The 25,517-nt window shown below is 44.5% G+C and overlaps 1 protein-coding gene across 2 annotated transcripts in view; it reads right to left on the bottom strand.

The window, feature by feature from the left end:
- Positions 1 to 25,517, bottom strand: part of CACNA2D2 (calcium voltage-gated channel auxiliary subunit alpha2delta 2) — a 193,048-nt gene that overhangs the window by 45,116 nt on the left and 122,415 nt on the right. For both annotated transcript variants that reach the window (XM_069966573.1, XM_069966575.1), the window contains exon 4: positions 7,847 to 7,906. In XM_069966573.1, coding sequence (XP_069822674.1) covers positions 7,847 to 7,906 — 60 coding nt within the window. The remainder of the gene's footprint in view (positions 1 to 7,846; positions 7,907 to 25,517) is intronic.

Raw genomic sequence — 25,517 nt, 5'->3', positions numbered from 1 at the left:
ATACATTATTACTGTGAGGCAAAGCATTGGGAACAATATTACTAGGAGCAGAGCAGGGGGTACATTATTACTGTGAGGCAAAGCATTGGGAACAATATTACTAGGAGCAGAGCAGGGGGTACATTATTACTGTGAAGCACAGCATGGGGGACATTAATACTAAGATGGGCAGAGCAGCGGGGATATTATTACTATGGAGGCCAGAGCAGGGGGGCATTTTATCAGGGGTATAGCAGGGGGCATTGTTACTTTATGGAGTGCACATTAGGGGGCATTATTCCTGTACCAAGGACATTGGACATTATTACTATGTGGGTGCACAGCATGGGGTATTATTACTATATGGAGGGCACAGCAGGAGGCATGATTGTATGTTGGTACACAGCAGGGGGCATTATTGTTCTATAGGGGTACACAGCAGGGGGGATTATTAGTATATGAGGGAACAGCAGGGAATCCTACATACAGGGGGCAAATCAGGGGACATTATTATTGAATGAGGGGAATAGCAGGGGGCAGTGTTACTATTAGAGGGCACAGCAGGGGATACTACATACAGGGGGCAACTCACATACCTACTCGCTTTACTGCACATAACACCAAACAGCGCAGTTACTACAGTTTGGGAGATAATAAGAGGGAGAAAAAGAAGCAAGTTGCTCGAAATGTGCGAAGCCTAAGATGTTTGTCTGGCGGGGTCTGCAGAGATGAAATGTAGCTGGAAGAAATCACCATGGTGGTCTGGGCCAGATGGAGAGTAAAAGAGAAAGTGACGCCTCAGCTCAAACAAGACGTCACCTGTGAGTGACTGAATGGGGTTTTTTTTGTAATTTGTAGAACATTATTTGGTAGGGGTGCCCCGAGCTAAAAATTTTTCTCAAGGGGTGCCCCGAGGTGGAAAATGTTGGGAAGCACTGGGTTAGACTCTAATATAAGCCCCACATTGGCTCGCACCACAGACGCATACAAGGAAGGTGTAACGATTACGTCTAAAGTAGAAGTCATATGTCACTCTTGCTGGGCACAAGTCACCCAGAGACAGTTGCAAACTTCTATCTGTATTTATCTCTACACACTGGCGCAGTGCAGACTACAAACGAAAATTCCTCCTAAGCTGAAGAGATGTCAGACCGCACATCCCCACCATTCTGTGAGCCTGGCACATACATCCAGACAGCCGCCATCTGCTCTTCTGAGCCAACTGTCTGGACTATGTGCCCAGTGTGCAGCCCAGTTTTCACAGGAAGCTTCAAACCAGGGGGAACCTCTCATAAAAGGAAGGACAGGTGACCCCAAGGCTGGGGGGGGGGGGGGGCGTTGGGGTAAATAACTGTAGCAAATGCTCTGTTTATTGCTCCTAGCTGAGTGTAATGCAATGTCGTCAGGATTGTGACCACTCACATAATGCTTTTATTTTTAACTATATTATTTCATTATGTCTGGTGTTCCATTCACATTCAGAGCTGTATTCACAATTCTGCCTGATGCAAACTGGAATCTGTTAGCATAGTGTTGCCAGACAACCCTAACAGCTCAGATGGGACTGCACTGCACTGATGCAATACATTATAGGGGTTGTAGTTTCAGTACAGCTGGATAGGCTACACAGCGACTTTGGCCACAACACGGGTCACGCAGTAAGTTATAGCTATGTCACACTGCAGGGATCGTTCTGCATCACAGCTTATATGTTGTGACATGTTGTGACCCACAAGTAGCCATGACCTGAGAGTCACAAGACATCCATCCTTGTCGACATCCCTGAAACAGTCAGTTTGCAGATGCAGCCACTTGTCACAACTCCATTCACCTACATTAGCTGTTAGGTAGCAGGATCCCTGCAGTGCAGGACAACATAGTTTAGTGCATGACCCATTTTATAGTCACTATTTAGTCCTAGACTTAAAGGGAAACTAACAGCAGGTTAGAAGTCCCCAACTTGCTGTTATGTCCCCTATAGGGCAAGAGATGCTCAGGAAGAAGTTTTCTTACTTCCATCCCCTGCACAGTTTTACTGCAATCCTCCTTTTTATTAACATGTTAATTCGGTGGCTGATACTGTCACCCCCTTACTATACGTGCGAATCTCTGCACCATCCACAAGCTTAGATGCTGCACATTTAATATATACCAGTATAAAACTTGCCTGTGTCTTCTTTCTGTGTCTGTGTCTGTAAAATTGCTCAAAGGTGGCCTGTCACCCCGACTGCCGGGGTGAAGCCTGCCCAACCCCCGGTGGAGCCCCTTGTACTTATCCCCCTCTCGAAGTCCCGGACCCCAGCCCGCCGCCGAGAAATCCCCATCGGAAGCCCCGTGGAGCAGTCATTCTCTATGGGCGTGCATGGGGTAAGGGGTAAGTATAAGGGGCTCTACCGGGGGTCAGATGGGCTTTACTACGGCAGCCGGGATGACAGGCTTCCTTTAATTTTATCTATAGACAGTGTCACCAAGGCGGGGCTTTTAGACAGTGGAGCCCTCTCCCCAGCTGGGACATGGGGCCCACCTGCCATGAAGCCCCCCAAGGTGACACTGTCCCCCCATTATATAAAGTGATTTTACAGCAAAGAGAATATACAGTCACTCCATTCTAACAGGAGACTCACAGGAAGGTTCCAGTAGTCAGACTCGCCCGTGATGGGAATGTTATTACCTATCCTGATGACAGGAGATCACTTGTAATCATGGACAAGCATTTCTTTCCTATGAAAAATAGGGCTCAAGCATGGAACCCACATTAACCTGAACTTCTATCAGCAGCTGTGTCTGCACATGGAAGGTTAGAACTATAACAGGTATGCGTTAAATGTCTGGCCTTGAACTCCTTTCTTTTTTTTTTTTTTAAATACCTATCAAAACATATAGTTGTACATATACAACAGTCAGCATGTTCCCGATACAGAGAGACAAATGCCTTGCAGAGACATGGTTACACTCTGTCTGCCTGCAGCCAACACAAGTGGGAACCTAAAGGGATATTCCTATTTGAGAAGTTCATGGCATACCCCTTTAACATCCTACTGTATACATTGAAAGGGAAACTATTAGCAGGTTAGACAAATCTAACCTGCTGATATCTCCCCTTTGTGCATGGCATGCTGAAGAAGAAGGTACATTTCTTACCTTTATCCTCGGAGCTATTTCCATGTAGTTACATCCACAGTAGTTAGTAGTTATATCCACAGGCTAAATGGGTGTTTTGGAGCGCTGGGAGTGGGACTACTGGGAGTGCTAAATCGGACTACTGAGTGAGCCCCCAGTGCACCAAACCACCCAATTAGCCTACGGATACAACTACTAAATACATGGAAATGATGCAGGGGATGAAGTTAAGAGACTTACCTTCATCCGCAGTGCCCTGTGCACAAAATGGAGATATCAGCAGGTTAGATTCCCTTGTTTGATGATAGCTGCCCTTTAATAACTAGTATGCTGTAATCTCTTAAGCTCCCTCTAGTGGTTGCTGCAGAGAGACAGAATTCTATCATGTAACTCTAGGTCTGCAGTGATTTTTAATTCTATATGAGAAATGTGGACATCTGACTGCTATAAAGATATGTTTCAAAACTAATCTGCCCAGACACCTGGTATGAACAGATGGACAACTCCTATAAGGCTGCGTTTTTGATGTGCTGTTTTGCTCCTATAAAATCACACCATTTTTGCTGTGATTTCATAGAAATCGCAGCAAAAATGTAACAAAAAAAAATCCACATTGAAAACGCAATGTGTGAAAACAGCCTAAAGCCAAGGACAGGAAAGAATCATTATAAATGCAGCTTTAGATATAACTAGATAAAAAGGTATAAAAGAAATGACAAGATGATGTATTACAAAGTTTCTCTTTGTTCTATGTAAATTACAACCTGGTGACGCCTTCCATTCCACGTGTGCGGTTTATGAGGCTTTCAGAATGGAGGAAAGGTAATGACGAGTGAAACGTTTTCACAAACAGTAAACAGAGGGAGCAGTGCAGGAATGCATCTCAGAGATGGACAGACGGCTACAGTAATGCCATCGTCATTAAAATCAACCCCTTATTTGGCGACCCAAGAGAGAAACACAGCCCAAGTCTTCCTCGAGGACGGGACTGACAGGAGGAGATTGAAGCTTGTCTGTGAAAATGGGCGTTTACCGCAAGATTTGTGTGGATAACGGATCTGCTGTGGTTTATGTAAAATACATACGTGTTCCCTGCAGAACACAAGGGCGCCTAGGGGGCAGAGGACCACGCTCTATCCCTTTCTTAACAACCTTGAAGCAATCAGTGAGAAGCCATGCAGGGGGGTGTAATCAAAAAGAGGGGGGCAGACAGGAGGCGCGAGGTGAGTATACGGCTCTGGGCTGTGTCACACATAACACCTCTTGGCCATCTGTCTGCACTGAGCAATGAGAAAACACAGGGACAGTGCTGGCAGGATCTGCATTATGATCAGTGGAGGAGGGGCACAGGACATCTGGATGAAGCCTCAATCAGAGCTGGAGAGGGAGGGGACGGCAGCCTGCCAAGCCAGCTATGAAATGACTGCTCTAATCGTGCCCTACACAGCCAAAGCAGGGCAAGGGGGTAGTAATGTCATGGCATCCTTGGCGGTGACTGAAGGAATGAACATTTGGTTTTCTACTTGCATACACAGCTTCCTTTCTAACAATAAGCAGTCGTTGCACTACAAGTGCCAGTACTGCCTACTACCCATACTCCAGTCACATCCGAAGCTGCATTTACAATTCGGCAAGGCTGCTGTTGGTTCTCTTGCTGAAAGAGCTCATATCTTCCTGCACTCTGCTACTTCAATGTCTGTGCAGAATATGCTCTTAGCTGTGGGATATATTGGGGTTCATCCCAAATACTGCGCAGTAGTAGTCACATGTGCACCATATTCCCCAGTGTAGTGCACATCTATTGAAGAATACATTGTACACTACAGAACACCACCAGATGAGAAAAGATAATGTCATCCTCCCCTCCTGTTTGATAAAGGATTATAACTCCCAGAATGCAATGAAATTAAATTTAGTATATTATGGTACATAGGGTACAGGAGTTGAGCCTGACAGCAAAGTACTGATAGGTTACTGGTAGCAACCAGTAGAATTATAAATGCAGCTCTGGATGTCACTGGAGTATAATAAATAGTATGATGCACTGTGATAGGATTATTATAAGACCCCCGTAGGTCTCTGGTTAACGACCCTTACACCGGTGGAGCGTGCGCTGAATAATAATACGCAGAGACCGCTAGAACTTTCATTCATTTTAGTTTGCGCGGTCTGCCAGCGAGACGTATGTGTGTTCCAGTAGCGCACGCTTATTAGGCACTTTATATTGATGTGTGGACAGCAGACATTGGCAGATAGATCCTCATAATTGGGAGGGTAACTAATGGGCACTAATTTATCAGTTCCAGCAATAAGCTATTGTTCTAGATAGCCATATTTACTGCTGATTTCACTGATCTTTAACCCAATGTTGGCTGGATGGCAATAGCTGCTCCATACAGAGGACTAGAGAAAGCACTCGAATGACGGGAACATGCGTTATTACTATATTAACATCAAAGGATGTAAATTATACGCTGGTGCAAACTGCCCACAGCAACCAATCACAGCTCAGCTCTCAGCTCTGGTAAAATGATAGAGGAGCTGTGATTGGTTGCTGTGGGCAGTTTGCACCAGTCTTTATTTTACACCCTTTAATAAATCTGCCACAAAGTGTTTCTCTGGCTTTGAACAATATCTAACTAAGATGTGGAGTGCTGATCAGAGCTGCACTCACATATCCTTTGGCCGCTGCCTGAAATATGTCAGCTCTGTACCGACAAATGTACTTCGAAGAATATTTTCGCCCCCTACCCCCACAAAAGTGGGTCATTTGGTGGGTTTTGCTGGATGGAATAATGTGGGTCTCCACACTATTCCAATAAAGTGGATCCAGTAGAAAAACATGTACCACATGGTGTACATATTTTCACCATGTATAATGGGCACCACTAAGTGGCCTCTGTATACACTGCATATATTTTTGCAAAAATCAGAGCTTGCACAAAAATACACAGAGACAAGAGTAAGCAATAGCGAGACATAAGGGACTTTTACATGGGCTGACAGGTGCCTCATGTTACCGAGGTCCAAGATAGCGGTTTGTTTATTCCCTGAGGGTACAAACCCACACACCGTATAAGCAGCGTATTTACTGCTGCGATACGCAGCAAACACGCAGCAAACACGCAGCAAATACGCAGCAAAAACGCAGCAGATTATATCTAAATAACTGAACACAGCATCAAATCTGTACCAACAAATCTGCTGCGTATTTGCTGCGTATTTGCTGCGTATCTGCTGCATATACGGTGTGTGGGTTTGTACCCTGAAACTTAGGAGCCAATACAAAGCCAACAAAGCTTTAGATTTGACTGGAGGATAGGAACTCAAGGTCAGTACAAGACAGTAAAAGAAAACATCTTACCCAACACCAAGACTTAAGCTGTAGATACGCTTAGGGTACAAAACACACACCGTATACGCAGCAGATACGCAGCAAATACGCAGAAAATACGCAGCAGATCTGCAGCAGATTTGATGCTGTGTTCAGTTATTTAGATCTAATCTTCTGCGTATTTGTTGCGTATTTGCTGCGTATCGCAGCAGTAAATACACTGCACATACGGTGTGTGTGTTTATACCCTTGAGCTGAGATCTCCCCCATTCCATTCCATGTCCACCTAAACTCAAAGGGACCATCTTCCCTTATAGAAGGAGCTGATGTGACTGCTGCAGATTTTTTTTTCTTCCTTTACTCTGTCCGCTCTCTGGTGATGCAGGACCCTCCATGCCTACAGCTGTCACATTGTAGCAGCAGCTCCCCTCACCCCCTGCTTCTTGTGTCCAAGCTCTGACACTGGGCAATGACAATCTGATCCAAATTACCTCTTTCACTTTCATTAGGTCTGGCAGGAGTTGGGGAGAGCAAAGGAGAGAACCACTAGCAAGCTCGAAAAATGAGCTAAGGAACCATACACAGGTATAATTAGAGGGGAAAAAAGAGGGGGAAGGAGGAAGAAAATTAAATAAAAATACGAAGAAGAGGTGGAGGAGGAAGAGAAATGAGAAAAATAAGAGGAATCATAATAATTAGGAGGAGGATGAGGGAGGAGGATAAAGCAAAGGAGTAATGAGAGGAAGTAGAAAAAGAACTAAGAAGATGTGAAAGAGGAAGTAAAGAAATAAGAAGAGGTAAGAGAATGAGGAAGGGAGAAAGAAGAGAAAGAATAATAATACTTGAAGGAAGAAGATAAATGGGAGGAGGAAGTATGGAGAACATGAAGAAGAGAAGGAGAAGAAAGAAAATCAGAGGGAAAAAAGAGGGGGAAAATGGAGGAAAAAGAAGAGGAAGGCAAAGAGGAGGTGAAGGAAGTAGTAAAGGAATAGGAGGAATGATGAATGAAACAGGAGGGGCAGAAGAAAAGGGGTATGGAAGGAAGGGTAGAGGAATCTTAAAACAACTAGAGTGAGATGTCCTGGGGAGTGTGACAGGTGAACACAGAATGCTGAGGATGATGTTACAAGGAGGGAAATGAGTGAGGTGGCAGAGGAAGGTGTGAGCAGTGTATATGGGTAAAGAGAAAAGGGCCCCGCAGGTTGCTGACAGAGCTCACTGTGCCACACTGGAGACAGTATCAATGAGATGATGGCATCACGTGATTCCTATCTCTGAATATAATGGTATATATAAACTGAGCTCAGATACAACTGTGTGGGCGTGAAGATGTCTGTGGATCCTGCCGCGCACAGACAGAGAAGCTAAACACTAGGGTGGTGAGGGAGGACTGGGCACTGAGACAACACTCACCCTGATGTTATCCTGCCAGCGGTGATTCTTCTGGAACTCCTCCGCAGCACGTGCCAATCTCTGCAAGACAAGAGCCACAAGACTATCAGTACAACAGAGCAAAACAATGTACACAAGACATCACAAGCACAAGAGCATTTCAAGTGTCCACAGAGGAAAGAGATGTTTTTTGACAACCACTTATGGCAGCCATTACTGTACCCAAAGGGGTTTTCACCCAGCTTTCTACATATTCTGAGAGGCCTAGGATGCCCCTGGCCTTTTCCACATAGGGGACAGTATTGAGAAGATGTAAAATATACCCTGGGATTACCATCAGCAACAATCCTGCGGCTGTCACAGCTTTACCTAGGGTCTCATGGAAAGCAGGAATTTTAATTATACCTGTGCCACAAAGCAAGACCACTTCTACTTGACCACTTGTACTTGACCACAGTTTACTCCCAGCCTAGTCTACCACAAAAACAAAATATGCCTAATAGCACAGAAGTTTGAGCAAATTTCAGATTAAGGCCGGGTTCACACTACGTAAAAAACACGGCCGTATTTCATAACAACGGCCATATTTGTGCAAACAATGGCTGTTATTTGCAACATAATGCGGCCGTTGTTATGAAGTACGGCCGTGTTTTTTACGTTGTGTGAACATAGCCTAAGGTTATTTTTACACAACATCTCTTTTCTATTTGACAGACGTAATTTTGAGGCCAAATAGCTTTATTTTATAATAATGGCCATGATTGTACAAATAACAGCCGTCATTATGAAATAATGGCCGTTATTTGGACTGAAAATGACTGCCGTCCTAAAAGACAGCTGTCAAACAGCTCTAAAAAAAAAGACATTGGGGGACATTTATGAAATCCGGTGTTTTTTACGCCGGGCTTATAAATGTCCCCGCAGCTCCGGAGCTCATGGGATTTATGTAGAGGCACATTGATAAACGCGGCGCACGCAGAGGCCGCATGCCCTCTGCGTGCTGCCGCACCGTCCCCCCCCCCCCGTATCACCCTCTTTCTGCCCCACTGGCAAAGGTGCCGCAGATCTGCCCAATGCGAATAAAATATTCGCAAAAAGACCTTTTGCAAATATTTTTATGCCGATTGGGCCGATCTGCACCGAAAAAAGGCATTTTCGCTTTTTAATACATGTCCCCCATTGTTTGAGCATAGCCTTAATATGTATAAAAAGTTGCAGTCATTTTCAGAGTCCAGTGGATGGAGCTGCTTTACTGGGTTCACACTATGTATATTTGAGGCTGTATTTGTGAGGCTGTATAGCAACCAAAACCAGGAGTGGATTGAAAACACAGAAAGGCTCTGTTCACATAATGTTGTAATTGAGTGGATGGCCGTCATTTAATGGCAAATTTTTGCTGTTATTTTAAAACAACGGCTGTTGTATTGAAATAATGGCAGTTATTTACCGTTATATGACGGCCATCCACTCAATTTCAACATTGTGTGAACAGAGCCTTTCTGTGTTTTCAATCCACTCCTGGTTTTGGTTGCTATGAGGACCTGACTTGAGGACCAAATACTGCCTGAAGTATACAGTGTGTGAACCCAGCCTAATTACTGTGTATCTAATTTAAACTTCAAAGAAACTTTATTGACAGGTCCATAAAGCAAATCATAATTAAGGAATGAGGAATTAAAACCAATCCAGCATATGGAATATAGAAGCCCATAGCATGTTGTGTTTCTCTTAGTCTATGGCATGCACTAACACTATGCTGCTATGGTCACTGTGTTATCTTCCTCACCCTGCAAGAGTATGTTCACACTGAGTAAATGTCAATTCTTTGCACGGATAGAGGCTGGAGCGGAGGCGTGCAAGCCCTCCCATAGACAAACTATGGGACATTGAGGCAGGCGGGATCCACCACATTTACTCAGTGTGAACATATCTCAAGTTGTAAAGTTTTTGTTTCCGCCTCCTTGAAACTGAAATCCAGGAAGAAATCAGAGGCAATGTCATTTAGGGTAGCTTCACACATACCGGATTTGCAGCGGATTTTACGCTGCGATTTGCAGGGAAATCCGCTGCAGATCCTGGTATAGTGAAGCTCTATGGGGTCACATACCCACAGCGGAATTTTAATTCCGCAGCAGATATGTGACCCGGCCCCTTAAACCCCCACCTGCAGCCATGGCCCGGAGTATACATTATCTGCTTGGCGCCGCGGTTGTGCAAGGCTCCCCTCCCTCCATCAGTGCATAGCAGCACTGATTGGCTGATGAGGAGCGAGGGGAGCCTCACACAGCCGCGGTGCAGAGCAGGTAATGTATGCTCTGGGCTGGGGCTGTGGGCGGCGGGATGAGGGGGGTTAAAGGGGCTGGGTCACATACAGGCAGCAGACTGAAAATTCACCTGCGGGTATGTGACCCCATAGACCTTCACTATACCAGGATCCGCAGCAGATTTTGCTGCAAATCGCAGCTTGAAATCCGCTGCGAATCTGGTACATGTTAAGGCACCCTAAAACAAGATTTGTGTAGATCAATAGTACAAACATAAAAACATTGTGATATATATTTTTTAAGACAATAATGACTCCTTCTCCCAAGCATCTTCCCGCTCGCCCTCTCTCCCTGCTAAACCCTTGTTCACTCTAGAAATTCAGCTTAGCAACGATTATTGTTTACTGGTTGACTTATAACACCAATTCAATGAATATAATATTCTTTACTGTCTTACAATTATAAAAAAAAAACAACACACAAGCGCCTAATTAAAAAAAAATGTAAAAAAAAAATCACATAGGGGACTAATATATATATAATCACAATCAAAAAGTACATGTATATATACACACCAATCATAGTCAAGGTGCATGAAAGGTGTAATGCAAAAGTACCAAGTGTCCATGTGCCCAGTATAAACGATAAATGCAATATAAATAAGGTACAAAAAAGTGACAAGTGCTCTTGGTAATGGAAAGATGGCAGTGGGGAAGGTGCACTTTAATGTTTACTGTGCAGATGTGTCAAAACATGACAGCACATGAAGAACAAGGAACCTCAGAGGTAGTCAGCAGCAGAGGGAGGGGATCTGGACTGATGTATGGGAGACGGTGGGTATTTCCTGGCTGAGAGAGACTGCCAATGAGACAAGCATACACAGAGGTGTTAAAGCTATTTATTTATTTATGTATGTGTGTGGCTGGCTGGCCACAGCTAGGGGGCGCTCTGAGCTGTATGCTGTTGTGATTTAGATGTGCACAGTGGGCAGGTAACAGGTTGCACTTTTAGTACCTGAGCTACAGATACAATGGTCCATGTTTGGGACTGCAATGAACATATAAAGGGGTTTATTTGTAATGAGACTTACTTTGACTTTGTATATTACATTCCTGTTTGTTATTGAATGCCTGCCCCTTTCAATAATGTGTCTACAAGAAACAAGGTACTTTGCATGTAAACACTGATTCCCTTAGTAAAGAAGCTTCACAAAATGGGTGTAATGGGAATACATCACTCTAGTGTCAGCGCATCACCTGGCTCCATGGAATCCATACACCAATTTAGGCCTGTATTCAATGAGAAGGTGGATCCTTGGCATAGACACCACAATGACATCACAAGTGTCTCTGCTGGGCCGCAGGCAGCTGAGGGTCAGAAGAAGCCTGTGATAGGAGGCTAAAAGAGTTCTTTTTTTTCTCCTCTGTCAAACACATTTCAGGAACACTCTAAGCAATAGGGAGGGAGCAATATTACTGATTCGGGAACTCTGGAGGGGCGTTTACTACTACTGGGAACACTCTAGGAGAGCTGTCAGAACTGGCAAGCACAGATTGGACAGAGACAGTGGGCCCTGAATCTGAACGCACCCACTGACCCTACCTACTTGCCTAAACGGTCGCGGACAACCACGAAGGCGTTCCCTATGCTGCGTAAGTGAAACACAGAACAAGACGGACAGATAAACACAATATAGAATAGTGGAACAATCTGGGTCCAAACCACACGGGCAACACAGTACAAAATCAGTAACACAAGGGAAAGTCAAAAGTCAGGCAGAGAGGAATTAGGACAGGGTTCGCAGGAATAGGACAAGGGGAGCTGGGATCAGAAGTGAACCTCATAGCCAGCAATAAACAACTGGCTCTGACTTTACTTTATACTGGATCAGGAGCCCGGACCAGACACTGATTGGTCCGGTCTCCTGATTCCAGCAACAATACAGCTGCGGCGCTGCAGGCCGAGTGGCAGAGCGATCTGTCACTCAGGCTGCACAGGAGCCGCATCAGCTGTGCCGGCCGCCGGAGCCGAGCCAAAAGGAGACACTGCAGGAGCCAGGTCAGGTAAGTTCCTGACAAGAGCATTATTACTCATATGGGTACTCTGGAGGAAATTTACTACTACTGGGAACACTAGGAGAGCATTATTACTAATATGGGTACTCTGGAGGGACTTTACTACCACTGGGAACATAAGGAGAGCATTATTACTAATATGGGTACTCTGGAGGGACATTTACTACCACTGGGAACATGAGGAGAGCATTATTACTAATATGGGTACTCTGGAGGGACTTTACTACCACTGGGAACACTAGGAGAGCATTATTACTAATATGGGTACTCTGGAGGGACTTTACTACCACTGGGAACACTAGGAGAGCATTATTACTAATATGGGTACTCTGGAGGGACTACTATTACTGGGAACACTAGGAGAGCATTATTACTAATATGGGTACTCTGGAGGGACTACTACTACTGGGAACACTCTAGGAGAGCATTATTACTAATATGGGTACTCTGGAGGGACATTTACTACCACTGGGAACACTAGGAGAGCATTATTACTAATATGGGTACTCTGGAGAGACCTTTACTACTACTGGGAACACTAGGAGAGCACTATTACTAATATGGGTACTCTGGAGGGACTACTACTACTGGGAACACTAGGAGAGCATTATTACTAATATGGGTACTCTGGAGGGACATTTACTACCACTGGGAACACTAGGAGAGCATTATTACTAATATGGGTACTCTGGAGAGACCTTTACTACTACTGGGAACACTAGGAGAGCATTATTACTAATATGGGTACTCTGGAGGGACTACTACTACTGGGAACACTCTAGGAGAGCATTATTACTAATATGGGTACTCTGGAGAGACCTTTACTACTACTGGGAACACTAGGAGAGCATTATTACTAATATGGGTACTCTGGAGAGACCTTTACTACTACTGGGAACACTAGGAGAGCATTATTACTAATATGGGTACTCTGGAGGGACTACTACTACTGGGAACACTCTAGGAGAGCATTATTACTAATATGGGTACTCTGGAGAGACCTTTACTACTACTGGGAACACTAGGAGAGCATTATTACTAATATGGGTACTCTGGAGGGACTACTATTACTGGGAACACTAGGAGAGCATTATTACTAATATGGGTACTCTGGAGAGACCTTTACTACTACTGGGAACACTAGGAGAGCATTATTACTAATATGGGTACTCTGGAGGGACTACTACTACTGGGAACACTCTAGGAGAGCATTATTACTAATATGGGTACTCTGGAGGAACTTTATTATTATTAGAGACACTGGGGAAGCAACATTACTACTAGGGGCCCGATGGTGAGCATCATTACTAATGGTGGCATTATGAGAACTATACTGTTGGAGGCACTATGAAGGATCTTCTGGCACAGTTTACTTTGGGGCAAGAGAGGGGGCATGACTGAGGGCACTTTTCAGGGTATTCTGGTTGGTAGAGTTAGATTTGTTGACTAATACTGTGGGAGACACTCTGATTGGCACACATTCTTAGGGTACTATAAGACAAAGCGATTTTTTGTTTGTGATTATTAACGATAAGCGATCACGAACCTGAAATCGTTCACCATAACACAGAGAACGATAGTCGTTAGTTACAATCGTAATTAAGATGGCTACTACAATCTTTTACTCCTTCTGATCCCAGCAAAAGAACAAACAATGTGTACATAAACAGGACGAACAACAGTGATTTTAGGGCAGCTTAAAAGATGGGATCAACAACAACAATTTTTCAATTGTTGCCTGCATACACACAGAAAGATTATTGTTTAAATTCAAACAATATCATGATTTTTTGCACAATTATCTTCCTGGGTAACAGGGTGCTTAGAAGCACTGCTTGGGCATTACTGGGCTTTATTACTGTCCAGGACACTTCCAGATTGGCACATTTATTTTAGAAGCAAACTATGTCTGTGGCAGTATTAGAATGTGTAATTTTAGCCAGAATTAACCCTGAATGGCAATGGTATTTTCAAATCTGAAAGGCACTGGCACTGGTAAATCTGAATGAGACTGGTATTTTCAACATAAATGGGGAGTTTGTGTTGAGAAAATGGGGAGAGTCAGCCAGGGCTCTGTCTGGACTCCAAACGCAGGCTGTGGCTGGAAGAAACAAGATGGCAGTCTGGCCATATGGAGAGGAAGAAAAAGAATGTCTACAAATGGAGAGGATACTACTTGTATGGCAGTAGATGTAACTGGTGTGTACTATGTCCATGACTCATCTCTGATCAGAACAAAGTTATATGCATTGAGGGCCACTGTTTATTAAGATTCTGGCAATGGGTACCTGTGTCTTATCTACAGGTGAACTTGTGTATTGAGGAAAGACACCAATTCTGTATGGACTGAATTGGGGACACTAAGCTACCAAGAGTCCTTTACTTTTTCGGGCATGTACAGTTTCCTTAGGGTGCCAAATATCTGAATAACGTCTTACTGATGATCCATTTATTTTTCCTTACCATTATGAAATTAATATGCTACACCGAATCAGGACAGTGCTATCTTACATATGTCTATGTGACAAAAATGAAAGCTACCTACTTATTACACAACAAAAGGTCTCTCACCGAAAGTTTATATATCACTGGGATACTCTATGAACTAATATTCCTGCTCAGTATTTAATGCCTCCTTTTGCATTTTTTGATTTTGGGCATGGTGGCAATCCTCAAATAATTTGAATTGAGGTCATGTAAATATACTGCATTATAATACTCAGATTGGAGTGGACGTTTGATAGTATTTATGTGCAGGATCATCTCAAGAAATTTTAGTATTTCTAATTATTCAATAAAAGATGAATCTCATCTCTTTTATATCCATAAGGAGCACAATCGTTCTTAAGGATGGGTACATCCCCTTTGGAGAAGTAGCTAAAACTAAAAGCACTCCAAAATTATTGACAACGATGATGATGATGAAGTGATCTTTGTTCACCCTTATGATCACATGTAACCTTTGGGTCGCTCAAGCTGTGTGTACAATGTACTACACAGACAAATATAGTGCATTGTAATAACTGCCCATTAACGTATCAATAAAATATATAGAATTCATATGAGAATAAAGTACACAGAAGTCTCGCGGCATGTTATTAGTGATATGCCATGGTATAAAATAAAAAATATCATCTAGAAAAAAAAAAAGTGCTCCATGGTATTTAAACGTATCCAGGCGTCTACCATCCCTATGTCCTTGCAGCATGTTGCACACAGATGAGAATGCTCAGCATGTGCGGCTCATGTAATAATTGCGCAGTAAAAGCTCTACCTGAAAGGCGGATATTCTGTGGGCGGAATAAGTGGCGGAGCACAGCAGGAGCTGCCAGTGACTGATGGGAGTGGTAACCCCTCCACTGCCAGAGCACTTACCACCACACAGTACTGCCACCTACACTATAAACAGTACTGCCAATTACAGTACACAGTACAGGCACCCACACAGCACTGCCAGATGAACAATACACTGTACTGCAATATATAGAGGCAAGTTTGTCAATTGGCACAACTCATAATGATATTGGTTACAACCAGTGGCGTTACGTAGGGCTGCAGGTAATCCTTACTACAATATTTCAGGAAGTTATCACTGTGTGATATTTGTGGTGTTAAACAGGACTGCAGGTGATGCTGCATTATCCATACTCCACTCTCAGTGTGTTAAATCTGTGCTGTTATATAGGACTGCAGGTAGTCTTAGAGAGTTGCTGTAGTACTCAGAGAGGTAAACACCAAACTCAGCTCTGCTACATTTGTATTACATGGTGCTGCAGTGTAGGCGCGTATTCTTTTCCATTCCAGGCACACGGCACCGGCCTCACGTCACGCGTCTCCTCATCTCTGGCTCTGCAGCTGTATTAAAGCATTTAGAAGAGATCAGTGAGGGGTTAGCAGACTTAACACAGCAAGGTGGAGGCGCGCAGCGTTCTGCAGACCGTACATGGAACAGCGCAGATAATATTCTTAATCCAAATATATAAATAAAAAGAAAATAAATCATACAAACAGCCGCGGGCGCAAACTATCAAGTCGCTGGCGTTTCTTCAGCTACACAGAATGTGACCTTTTCCAGCCCAATCTCTCGTGTTCCGGTGGCCGCGCTGATGGAAAAATTAATACAATAGATTTTATTTAAAGGGAAAAAGGTCAGAGAGAGAACGGGGGAAAACTAATCTCAGGTTGTAGGAATCAGACCTTTCCATAAAATAATTGTACCCCTCTCCCAGAACCCTGCCCCCACACTATAGCCCCCATATAGGTGTTTTAATCCACATATTCGTTATGGAAGTGACAATTCTGCAATCTCCTTCCATGCTGCACAAATCCTGCATAAAAATTATACTACTGTCTTGCATTGACGGAAAGTTCTCAACCTTGGGCACACGTATCAGCAGGAGAGTGGAGCATGGGTTAGTATGGGCACATCTATGGGCAAGGGCATTTACAAGCAGCACTATAGACACATCCATGGGCAGAAATCTCAGCACATCCATAAACAGCTTTATGAGCTCACCCATGGGCAGCGGCATGGGCACATCCAGGGGCAATGGTATGGAATATCCGTGGCATGAATTAGATAGTTCTAAATCTATGATTCTTAAGTGACAACTCAGGTTCCATTGCCCGGTACATGAGGGTAACCATGTCACACTGATGTGGACAGAGCTGATTACACGCATCGGTGGTGGATTTCTGCTGCTCAGACACCACTCCACTATCCGCACTGCCTGTCTATAGTGATGAGAAGACATTAAAGGACACACAGACCCCTGCACTGTATTATTAGCGAAAACACTTCCTACAGCCTACAATCATACAACAGCATCAATAAACCACCTCCTCAACCCCCAGTACCTGCAAAATACACAGTACAATCACCTCCCCATCAGCCAATACAGGATCCCACACAGTATAACCACCAGCACAACAGTGCACCCATCACATCACTATAAAATATAAAACCCTGCAAAAACAGAGTGAAAGAAAACACACAATATAAAGGTCTGCCATCTGTAAAAACCCAATACAGAAACCCACACAAAACAATGTAAAACAACCCACAGCATAAAAGGTACTGCACAATACACCATGTCACCACACACTACACACAGAACCACCAGACACACAATACACTCTATGCACAGTGCCACAAAACAAGATAACAAAATATACAATATCATCGAAACACAAACACACAAAAAATTCACCCAGTACCACCAAACACCTAATATGCAATAACACCACACACACACACACACACGCACGCACAAGACAGTAATACCACATACAATACACAGTGCCACAGACATACATTAATGCCACACAGAAAGTACACAGTGCCACTAAACACATAATACTCAGTACCACACACATAATATGCCACAATACACAAGTGTCACCACACACAATATACAATACACAGTACCACCATACATACTTCACAGTGTCACCAGACACACAAAATACATTGCCAAACACACACAAAATCATTTAATCCCACACAAAATAGGCAGTACCACCACGCACACAATACACAGTGCCACCATGTGCACACTATAAACAGTGTCACCACCAGACATTTCTATTATCAATGTGACTCATAGATCTTGGAATTGACAATGGCGCCTTACGCATAAACACGTGGGTTGTCAGCATAATCATGTGGATTTGCTATAATGATGTGGGAAATGTTGTCTTTCCTCCCAGAATGCTTTGTGAGACTTGCAGAATTTTGCACACACATATAAGGAAAGTTTCCCTCACAATTATAACAACCATCAGGGAGGGATTTATCATTTGAAAGCCTATTCACAAGGGCAGGAGGGAGATCTGGGCGCTGCTTTGTTAGTCTGGGTTCACACTGCGTTTTTGCAATCCATTTTGATCTGGGTTTTTATTTTTTTTTACGATGTCAATAGAAAAACGGATCAACACACAATTGTATCTGTTTTTCCATCCATTTTTTGCAAAAACGCAGTGCGAACCAAGCCTTAATTCCCTATTACACAGAGCGATTATTGTTTAAAAATTCGCTATAACAACCGAAAATGAGAGATTATCTGCCCGTGTAATAACACCCAACAATCAAATGGCGAACAAAAAGTTGTTGACAGTTCTTTTTTAACTTGCCGGAAAATCATTGCTGATTGTTCACACATCTGTTCGTCTAATAGGTAATTCATAGACACATGTTGTGTGGGTTGTCCTGAGCGACGATTAGCGTTCATATAGTAACACACAAATGACCCTTCATAGCAGCAATCAGTGAATGTAATAAAATAAGAACCTGTTTGTGCTCGCTTCGCGGGGTTGGCAGTCGCTGACCGACACAGTGTGGAGTTAGTGTAGGGACCCATGTGAACCAGGAGACCGGCACGTGGTACATGAGGCAATATGGTTTGATTAAATTATATACCAACATCCTGGCGTTGGTTTTTAAATGTAGTCGAGTGGCATTAATGTCAGCCATAGGTGTGATTTGCAGCAGCTCCTTTCTCTCTGTCGTATAACCTCAGAACTGTTTGCTACTAAATAGGCATAGGCTCCGTTCATGTCTATGTAGCAAACACGGTGACAAGGTGTGGGACATTTACTGCACATACACAAATTTTTATTCAGACTCCGTGTGGTATGAGTACAGTGTGTGTACAGTACCTGCAGGAAATGACCCAAGCATTGTCAAAGCCGACTACATTTAGGCCACTGACATAAATTGGGCCTGTGCGAGTCGATGCATAGATACGCCAGTACTAGATTTAACTGGTTACTGACACATGCATGAATATGAGGGTGAACTCGTGGAGTAAACCTTCCCTTATGCTACTTTTACACGGAACGATTATCAGCCGAAATTTCGCGATAACGATCGAATTCGAACGATAATCGTACGTGTAAACGCGGCAAACGATCGATAAGAGATCATGTATCAATGCATTTACACCAGTCTTCTGCTGTATTTACAACTAAAGGAATAGATCATGTCTGGTGTAGTTATCACATGTATCACACCTTCTGCCAATCATTTTCATTAAAGATGGGAAAATGGCTATGGCCCTCCTGTTATGTGAAGCTTTATATTGTCTGCTACTTTTCAATGTGGAGATGTACAGCTGGTGAAGTCCGGCACTGCGCTGTAGTGTGTGCTCAGGTTGGGTGATATCAGAAATGTTCTGCTTATAACCGTACTGAGATGCATATTGGGATTTCTAGTCTGAAGAAAAAAAAGAGGTGTCAGTATGCCAGTCCCTAACATGAAATTGCCAGTGTCCCATTCATTCACACAGGACAGTGTACCCTTTTAGGAGGGACAGTTCCTGCCTGTGTGTCCTTTAAAAGCTAGTGTCCCCCTTTAGCGGAGTCAGTGATCTGTATATATCACTTCTGCAGGCAGCAGGTGCCATGACGCACTACAGCCTGGGGCATTTTTCCATGAGCGCTCAGACACAGCTGAAATAGCATGATATTGGAGATATCTAATGGTGTCAAATTGGAGAAATTTATCAAGACTGACATGTCATACAACGGTCAAAATAAAAAAGATAAGTTGAAGAAAGATGCCCTAAACTTATTAAGAAGATTTGGCACAGCTTCATCTGTCTGAGACACATGCATTAACCTATGCCTGCTCATCAATTCCTGCTATAATTTATACAAGGCTGTAAATAGGCCAGGTGGTAGGAGGCCCACTAAGCCACACCCACTTATAAAGACAGATTAATTGGGTTATCTGGGAACATAACACTTTTTTTGTTACATACATTAATAATGCCGCGCCGCCCACATTAGGATGTTACCTAGCGGCAGCACATCGCTTTCGGGGCCCAGTGGGCCCCTGAGTAATGTTCTGCTGTAGCGCCGCCCCCTCTCTCCGTTTCCCTGCCTGGTGGCTGCGGGAACTTCCCCTCTGTCCCGGGCGGCACCTGGGCCGTTCCCGTGCTCCTCCTGACCCGGCGACTCCTTTCCCCTACCGTAGAGAAGAAGAGTCACTGGGCCAGGAGGAAGACGGGATCGGCCGGCCCGCAACGCTCCAGCCACCCCCAGTCTGATGTGCGGACTTCCGGTACAGAGAGCGCACACATTAGAGACGCTCTCTGTGCCGGAAGTCCCAGCCCTGGCGTACAGGGAGCTCTATGATGCGCGCGCTGCCGGGGATAGGATGCGACACCCTCGGCAGCCGCACATCGGACGGGGACAGACGGAGGCTAGAGAAGAAGAGGAAGAAGAAGAGGATCGGCGGGGGAGCGGGTTGTTAGGTGAGTTTTTTTTTTTTATCTGCTTTGCACGGGGGGGGGGGGGGGGGGAGAAGAGAGAGGGGGCCATCTATAAGGGAGGGGGGAGAAGAGACAGGGGGCTATCTTTAAGGGAGGGGGAAAGGGAGAGGGGGCCATCTATAAAGGAGGGGGGAGAAGAGAGAATGGGACATCTATAAGGGAGGGGGGGGGGAGAAGAGAGGGGCCCATCTATAAGAAAGGGGGGATAAGAGAGAGGGGCCATCTATAAGGGTAGGGGGGAAGGAGGGGCCATCTATAAGGGGGGAGGAGAAGTGTAGAGGAGGAGGGTGAGGAGGGTGTAAAGGGGCCAATACAGATGTGCAGTGTGTATAGAGATGAGGATGGTGTCTAAGTGAAGAGCCTAATATGTCTGTCTGGCAGATTCTGTGGATTCGTGGCTCGGAGAAGTTCTCATGATGGCCCAGGACAGATGAAGATGAAGAGGGAAGAACGCCGATCAGAGAAGACGCCCCCTGTGAGTCACCTGATGTAACGGCACTGTAATGTATATGGTGTACAGAACCTGTGTGTAGCTGGGTACCTCTATATGACTGTATGAGGTGATAGTGATCTGTGTACAATGGATGTTATTCAGTAGCAGCGGCGGTATTAGTCAGTATTAGTGGTGACATTAGTCAGTATGCGGTGGTGTTAGTCAGTATGTGGTGACATTAGTCAGTATGCGGTGGTATTAGTCAGTATGTGGTGGCGGTGTTAGTCAGTATGCCGTGCTATTAGTCAGTATGCGGTGGTATTAGTCAGTATGTGGTGGTGTTAGTCAGTATGTGGCAGTATTAGTCTGTATGTGGTGACATCAATGCCAGCACATACGGACTAATGTCAGCACATACTGACTAGTCAGTATGTGGTGGTATTAGTCAGTATGCGGTGGTATTAGTCAGTATGCAGTGATATTAGTCAGAGCAAAGGACCAGATGAGGTGGCAAGATGTTTGTGGGGGGAGGTTGGATGGACAGCCCGGTGCCCAGGGTACATTTAATCCGCCACTGGTGAGGGGTCCTAACAGTTGGACCCCTACAATCTGATACTTATGTGATGAGTGAATGATCGTGATTGTTTCGTGTTCACCAAACTTTCACAAAGAACAAAGTACAGTAGAAGCGTACATTTTGATCACACATGCGTACAGATTATCAGGTGCAAAGTGTAAAATAACAGCGAAGCATTTACGAGGTGCGTAGCATTAGTGTATCTTTAATTTGAACGTGCAAATATATACTGGCAATCACGGGCACACAGCAGAGCCAGAAAGAAAGAATAATGAAAAAATATATACATAAATTAACCCTAAAAAGGATTGTTGTGTTAAGTTTTTTTTTTTTTTTTTAAATTCTAAGTTTTATTCAAATTTTCTAATTTTTAGACATAACAAGACAACACAAAACAGAGCCAAACATACAAACAAAAGAGTGAGCAAGGGTCCTTGGCGTCTCGCAGGGCGCTGGGGCCGTTACACTTACACTAGACTGCAACTGCAGCCGCACAAAACATTAAACCCGCGCAGGTGATCCCCAACCCCCACAGAGTAGAATGGTTCTGCACACATGCATCATGGGAGGGGGGATGGGCCAGCGCTCAGCCAGGGCTGTACCAGAAGCCAACAGAGGAAAGGTAGGAAAAAAGGAGGGAGAGAGAGAATGGGGTGGAACAATGAAGAAGGGAGAGGAAGAAGGGAGAGGAAGGGCGGGAGGGTGGGGGGGGGGGTTTGCAGGCCAGGGGGGAGGGATAAACGGGAGAGGACTGGGGGATCAGTAGCTCCTCACTGAGCCAACAGAGCCTTATATTCAGGGGAGTCAATATATTGGTCCCAATAGAACCAAGTCCGGTAGAAACGGGAGTTACGTCTGGAGCTGGGCAGTAAGGTCCTCCATTCGTTTGATCTCTTTCACTTTCCGGAACCACATAGCAAGGCTTGGGGGGTCTGGCTGTCGCCACAGGGCCGGAATACAAGCCCGGGCCGCGTTGACCAGATGCCGGAGGACCGAGGAACGATAGCTTCTGAGAGGGATGTCGGACACGTGCAGGAGGAAGAGAGCAGGAGTGTTAAGTTTTTTTCACCGAGGACGCCTGGTCACTACAGGGTTAAAAAATGATTGCCTATAGTGCGAAAACGCTGGATTTTGTCACCCTCCCTACACTAACAATTTTATAAGGTTCTGATTAACTACCACTGTGGATATTGCTGCCTAACTAAATTCAGATGCTGTCCCTGCCCGTTTCACTCTCCCTACTGAACAAGAATCAGGGAAAGACTGAGAAAATTACCCTCAGTGTTGCGTTTTTATCACATGTACGTAACATACGTAATGTCGCTAATCGTACAGTTTTACCTGATGTGTCCTTCCTTCTCCACACATTCATTGGCTCTTTCAAATTGGAGGGAGGAAACTTGCACAGATGGGTACATCGCGAGATAACTGTTTGCATGTTCAAATATGTTCAAAAATGATCAGTATAACCTTTCCAAACATCGAACAAATTCTTCATGTACAATACGAACATACAAACATTTACAAACATATTTGCTAATCACTACTCAACAACATAGCAACTTTTATTACTGCTACGGCTATAGTTACACCCAGACTACCTAAGATCCCAACCTACGCCTTCACCACAAATTCTCTAGGAACCCTAAAAGCCATTAACTCTCCTTTTTTCACAGTATCTCAACTTACCTATTTTTTATTTCTTAGTGTGACAAGATCCTAAATGTAACTACATACCAATTCCATTAAGACCTAATGTACTCCTTCCGCGATGACTGATTTCAGTACCCACCACTAAAGTATGCAGAGCACAGTACCAAAATAATCCACACCAGCTTGTACTGTATCCAGGTAGATAATTCATGATTGACTCGGGTGATCAATCATATATACATGCCATGAATTGGGAAGTAATGTGCACTACTGTTCAGATAAGATGAAAATAATTCACATCAAATATCACAGCCTCATATCAGACAGACAATAAATAGACTACTCAGGGCAGGCTACTTTCACACTGTATTTGTAGGGCATGCTTGCAGTATGCAAAGGAAAACCATGACAGACCGGAGTGCCTTGGCCCACCAGTGGAAGTGACTCATGGCACATATTACCTTCAAGTGATTATTTTTATTAGTTTATTCACCGTTGCGTGCCATAATGCATAACTTTATATTATGATGTCCAAGTATAAGGGCTTGTTTTTCAGCCAATGGCACCATCTCAGAGTACACACTGTGGAGCTCCGGTAGCTGGCTCCATACTGTGCAGTGGGGAGTTCTGATGCGGGCGCGCACGGATGCGCCCGCATCAGAACTCAGTGGCACAAAAGATCACCCAGCCGATACTGCAGTCATGGAATGTCCGGTCTCTTACAAGGTCTGAACATGGCCTAAGGGGGTGATTTATCAAAGGGTGTAAAATATAGGGTGCAAACTGCCCACAGCGACCAATCACAGCTTCTCCATAATTTTACCAGAGCTAAAAGCTGAGCTGTGATTGGTTGTTGTGGGCAGTTTACAACAGTGTGTATTTTACACTTTAGGATAAATCTGGGCCATAGCTTTTATTAAGTTACTACAAACAGACACATCTGACATCACACTATGAATGTATTCCACACTACTGTATTGTTGTCATCCTGAATGCTGTATACTTTATACCAAAAACAGATTGGAAACCCATCAGAGGTAAAAGGATATCCCTTCCTTTCCTTCATTATAGTATAAGCACAGTTGAGTATATCTGCATTATGGCCACATTAGACCTGTCCATGTTCTGAACCAATCAGAGAGTCACAGAATACATATTACACCCAGTGTTGTACAGGGTCCTTCCTTCTCCATCACGCTCAGCTCTATGCGACAATGTCTCCACATAGTTGTCTCCACATGGCTGCCCATATAATGTTATCCTCTTGTCTCTGGAGCAATTACCACCCTCTATAACAATACAGAACCCCCATAAACTGTCATCCAGCTGCTATCACCAATACTGACCATGCTGTGCAGCCTAGTACCCCCTGTGTACTATCTATATCATAAAAATGAAAGTCTGTCTGTCTGTCCTCAATAGACTTCCAAACACCTGAACCGTTTGACCCCAAATTTGACCCACAGATACATTGGGTGCCCGGGAAGGTTAAAGCGAGGGTCCTGTCCTTACCAGATGTACAGGAGGGGAGAAGGGTGGGGGGTGGAAGAGCGCCCCATAAAGATTAATGGGAGAATCTCCACACTGCGTATAGAAAACAGCAAAACCGCACTATATAAGTATCCAGTAAATTCTCACTTCCGGGACCTCCACTCCGTCCCACACATTCAACATCTCAGGAATAATAGTGAGAAAAAATAATTTGGTGTATCACCACCTGTACCTTAGCCCCTCCGGACAGCCGTCCTTTGTATCTCCGGACTCTTTAAGAGAAAGAAATCCCCGAAGTCTGGTCATCAATCCATAACTTTTTTTATTATTCAGGGTGCTGGTACAAACAATGCTCACAAGGCTGTTTCATTCACCCAGCGTCCACCTGTTGTCTTGCGGACGTTTCGGAGGATAAGCTCCTCCTTCCTCATGCCTTTAAGGCCCTATTCCACGGGTCGTTTAGAGGAGCAATATCGTTCGTATTCGGCCGATATCGGCCGCTGCGAACGATATTCGTCCCGTGGAATAGAGTGCAACGATCAGCCGACATCGTTCATGTCGGCTGATCGTTGCAGTCGCTTGTTTTTCAACATGTTGAAAAACAAGCGACTGATATAGCAGCGATCTGCTGCCGTCGCTCCGTTGAATAGGAGCATTGGCAGTAGGCGCTGCTGTATCCTATGGGCTGCCCGGACGATCAGCGATCCCCCGGGCAGCCCCCCCAGCAGCTCCCCGCCGCCCCTCCCGCACTCACCCGCTCGCTGACGCCGCGTTGAATAGCGGCGGCAGCGAGCGGGGAATGAGGAGCAAACGAGCTCTAATAGCGCTCGTTTGCTCCTCCAAACGACTCGTGTAATAGGGGCATTAGCAACCAATAGGATTACTACTTTCATTTTAACAGGGAGCTGCCAGCTGCCTCAACATCC

The sequence above is a fragment of the Dendropsophus ebraccatus genome, chromosome 4 (genome assembly GCF_027789765.1).
Source record: "Dendropsophus ebraccatus isolate aDenEbr1 chromosome 4, aDenEbr1.pat, whole genome shotgun sequence".
Lineage (NCBI taxonomy): Eukaryota > Metazoa > Chordata > Amphibia > Anura > Hylidae > Dendropsophus > Dendropsophus ebraccatus.
The sequence above is the reverse complement of the archived record's forward strand: the minus strand, read 5'-3'. Positions and strand labels throughout refer to the sequence as shown.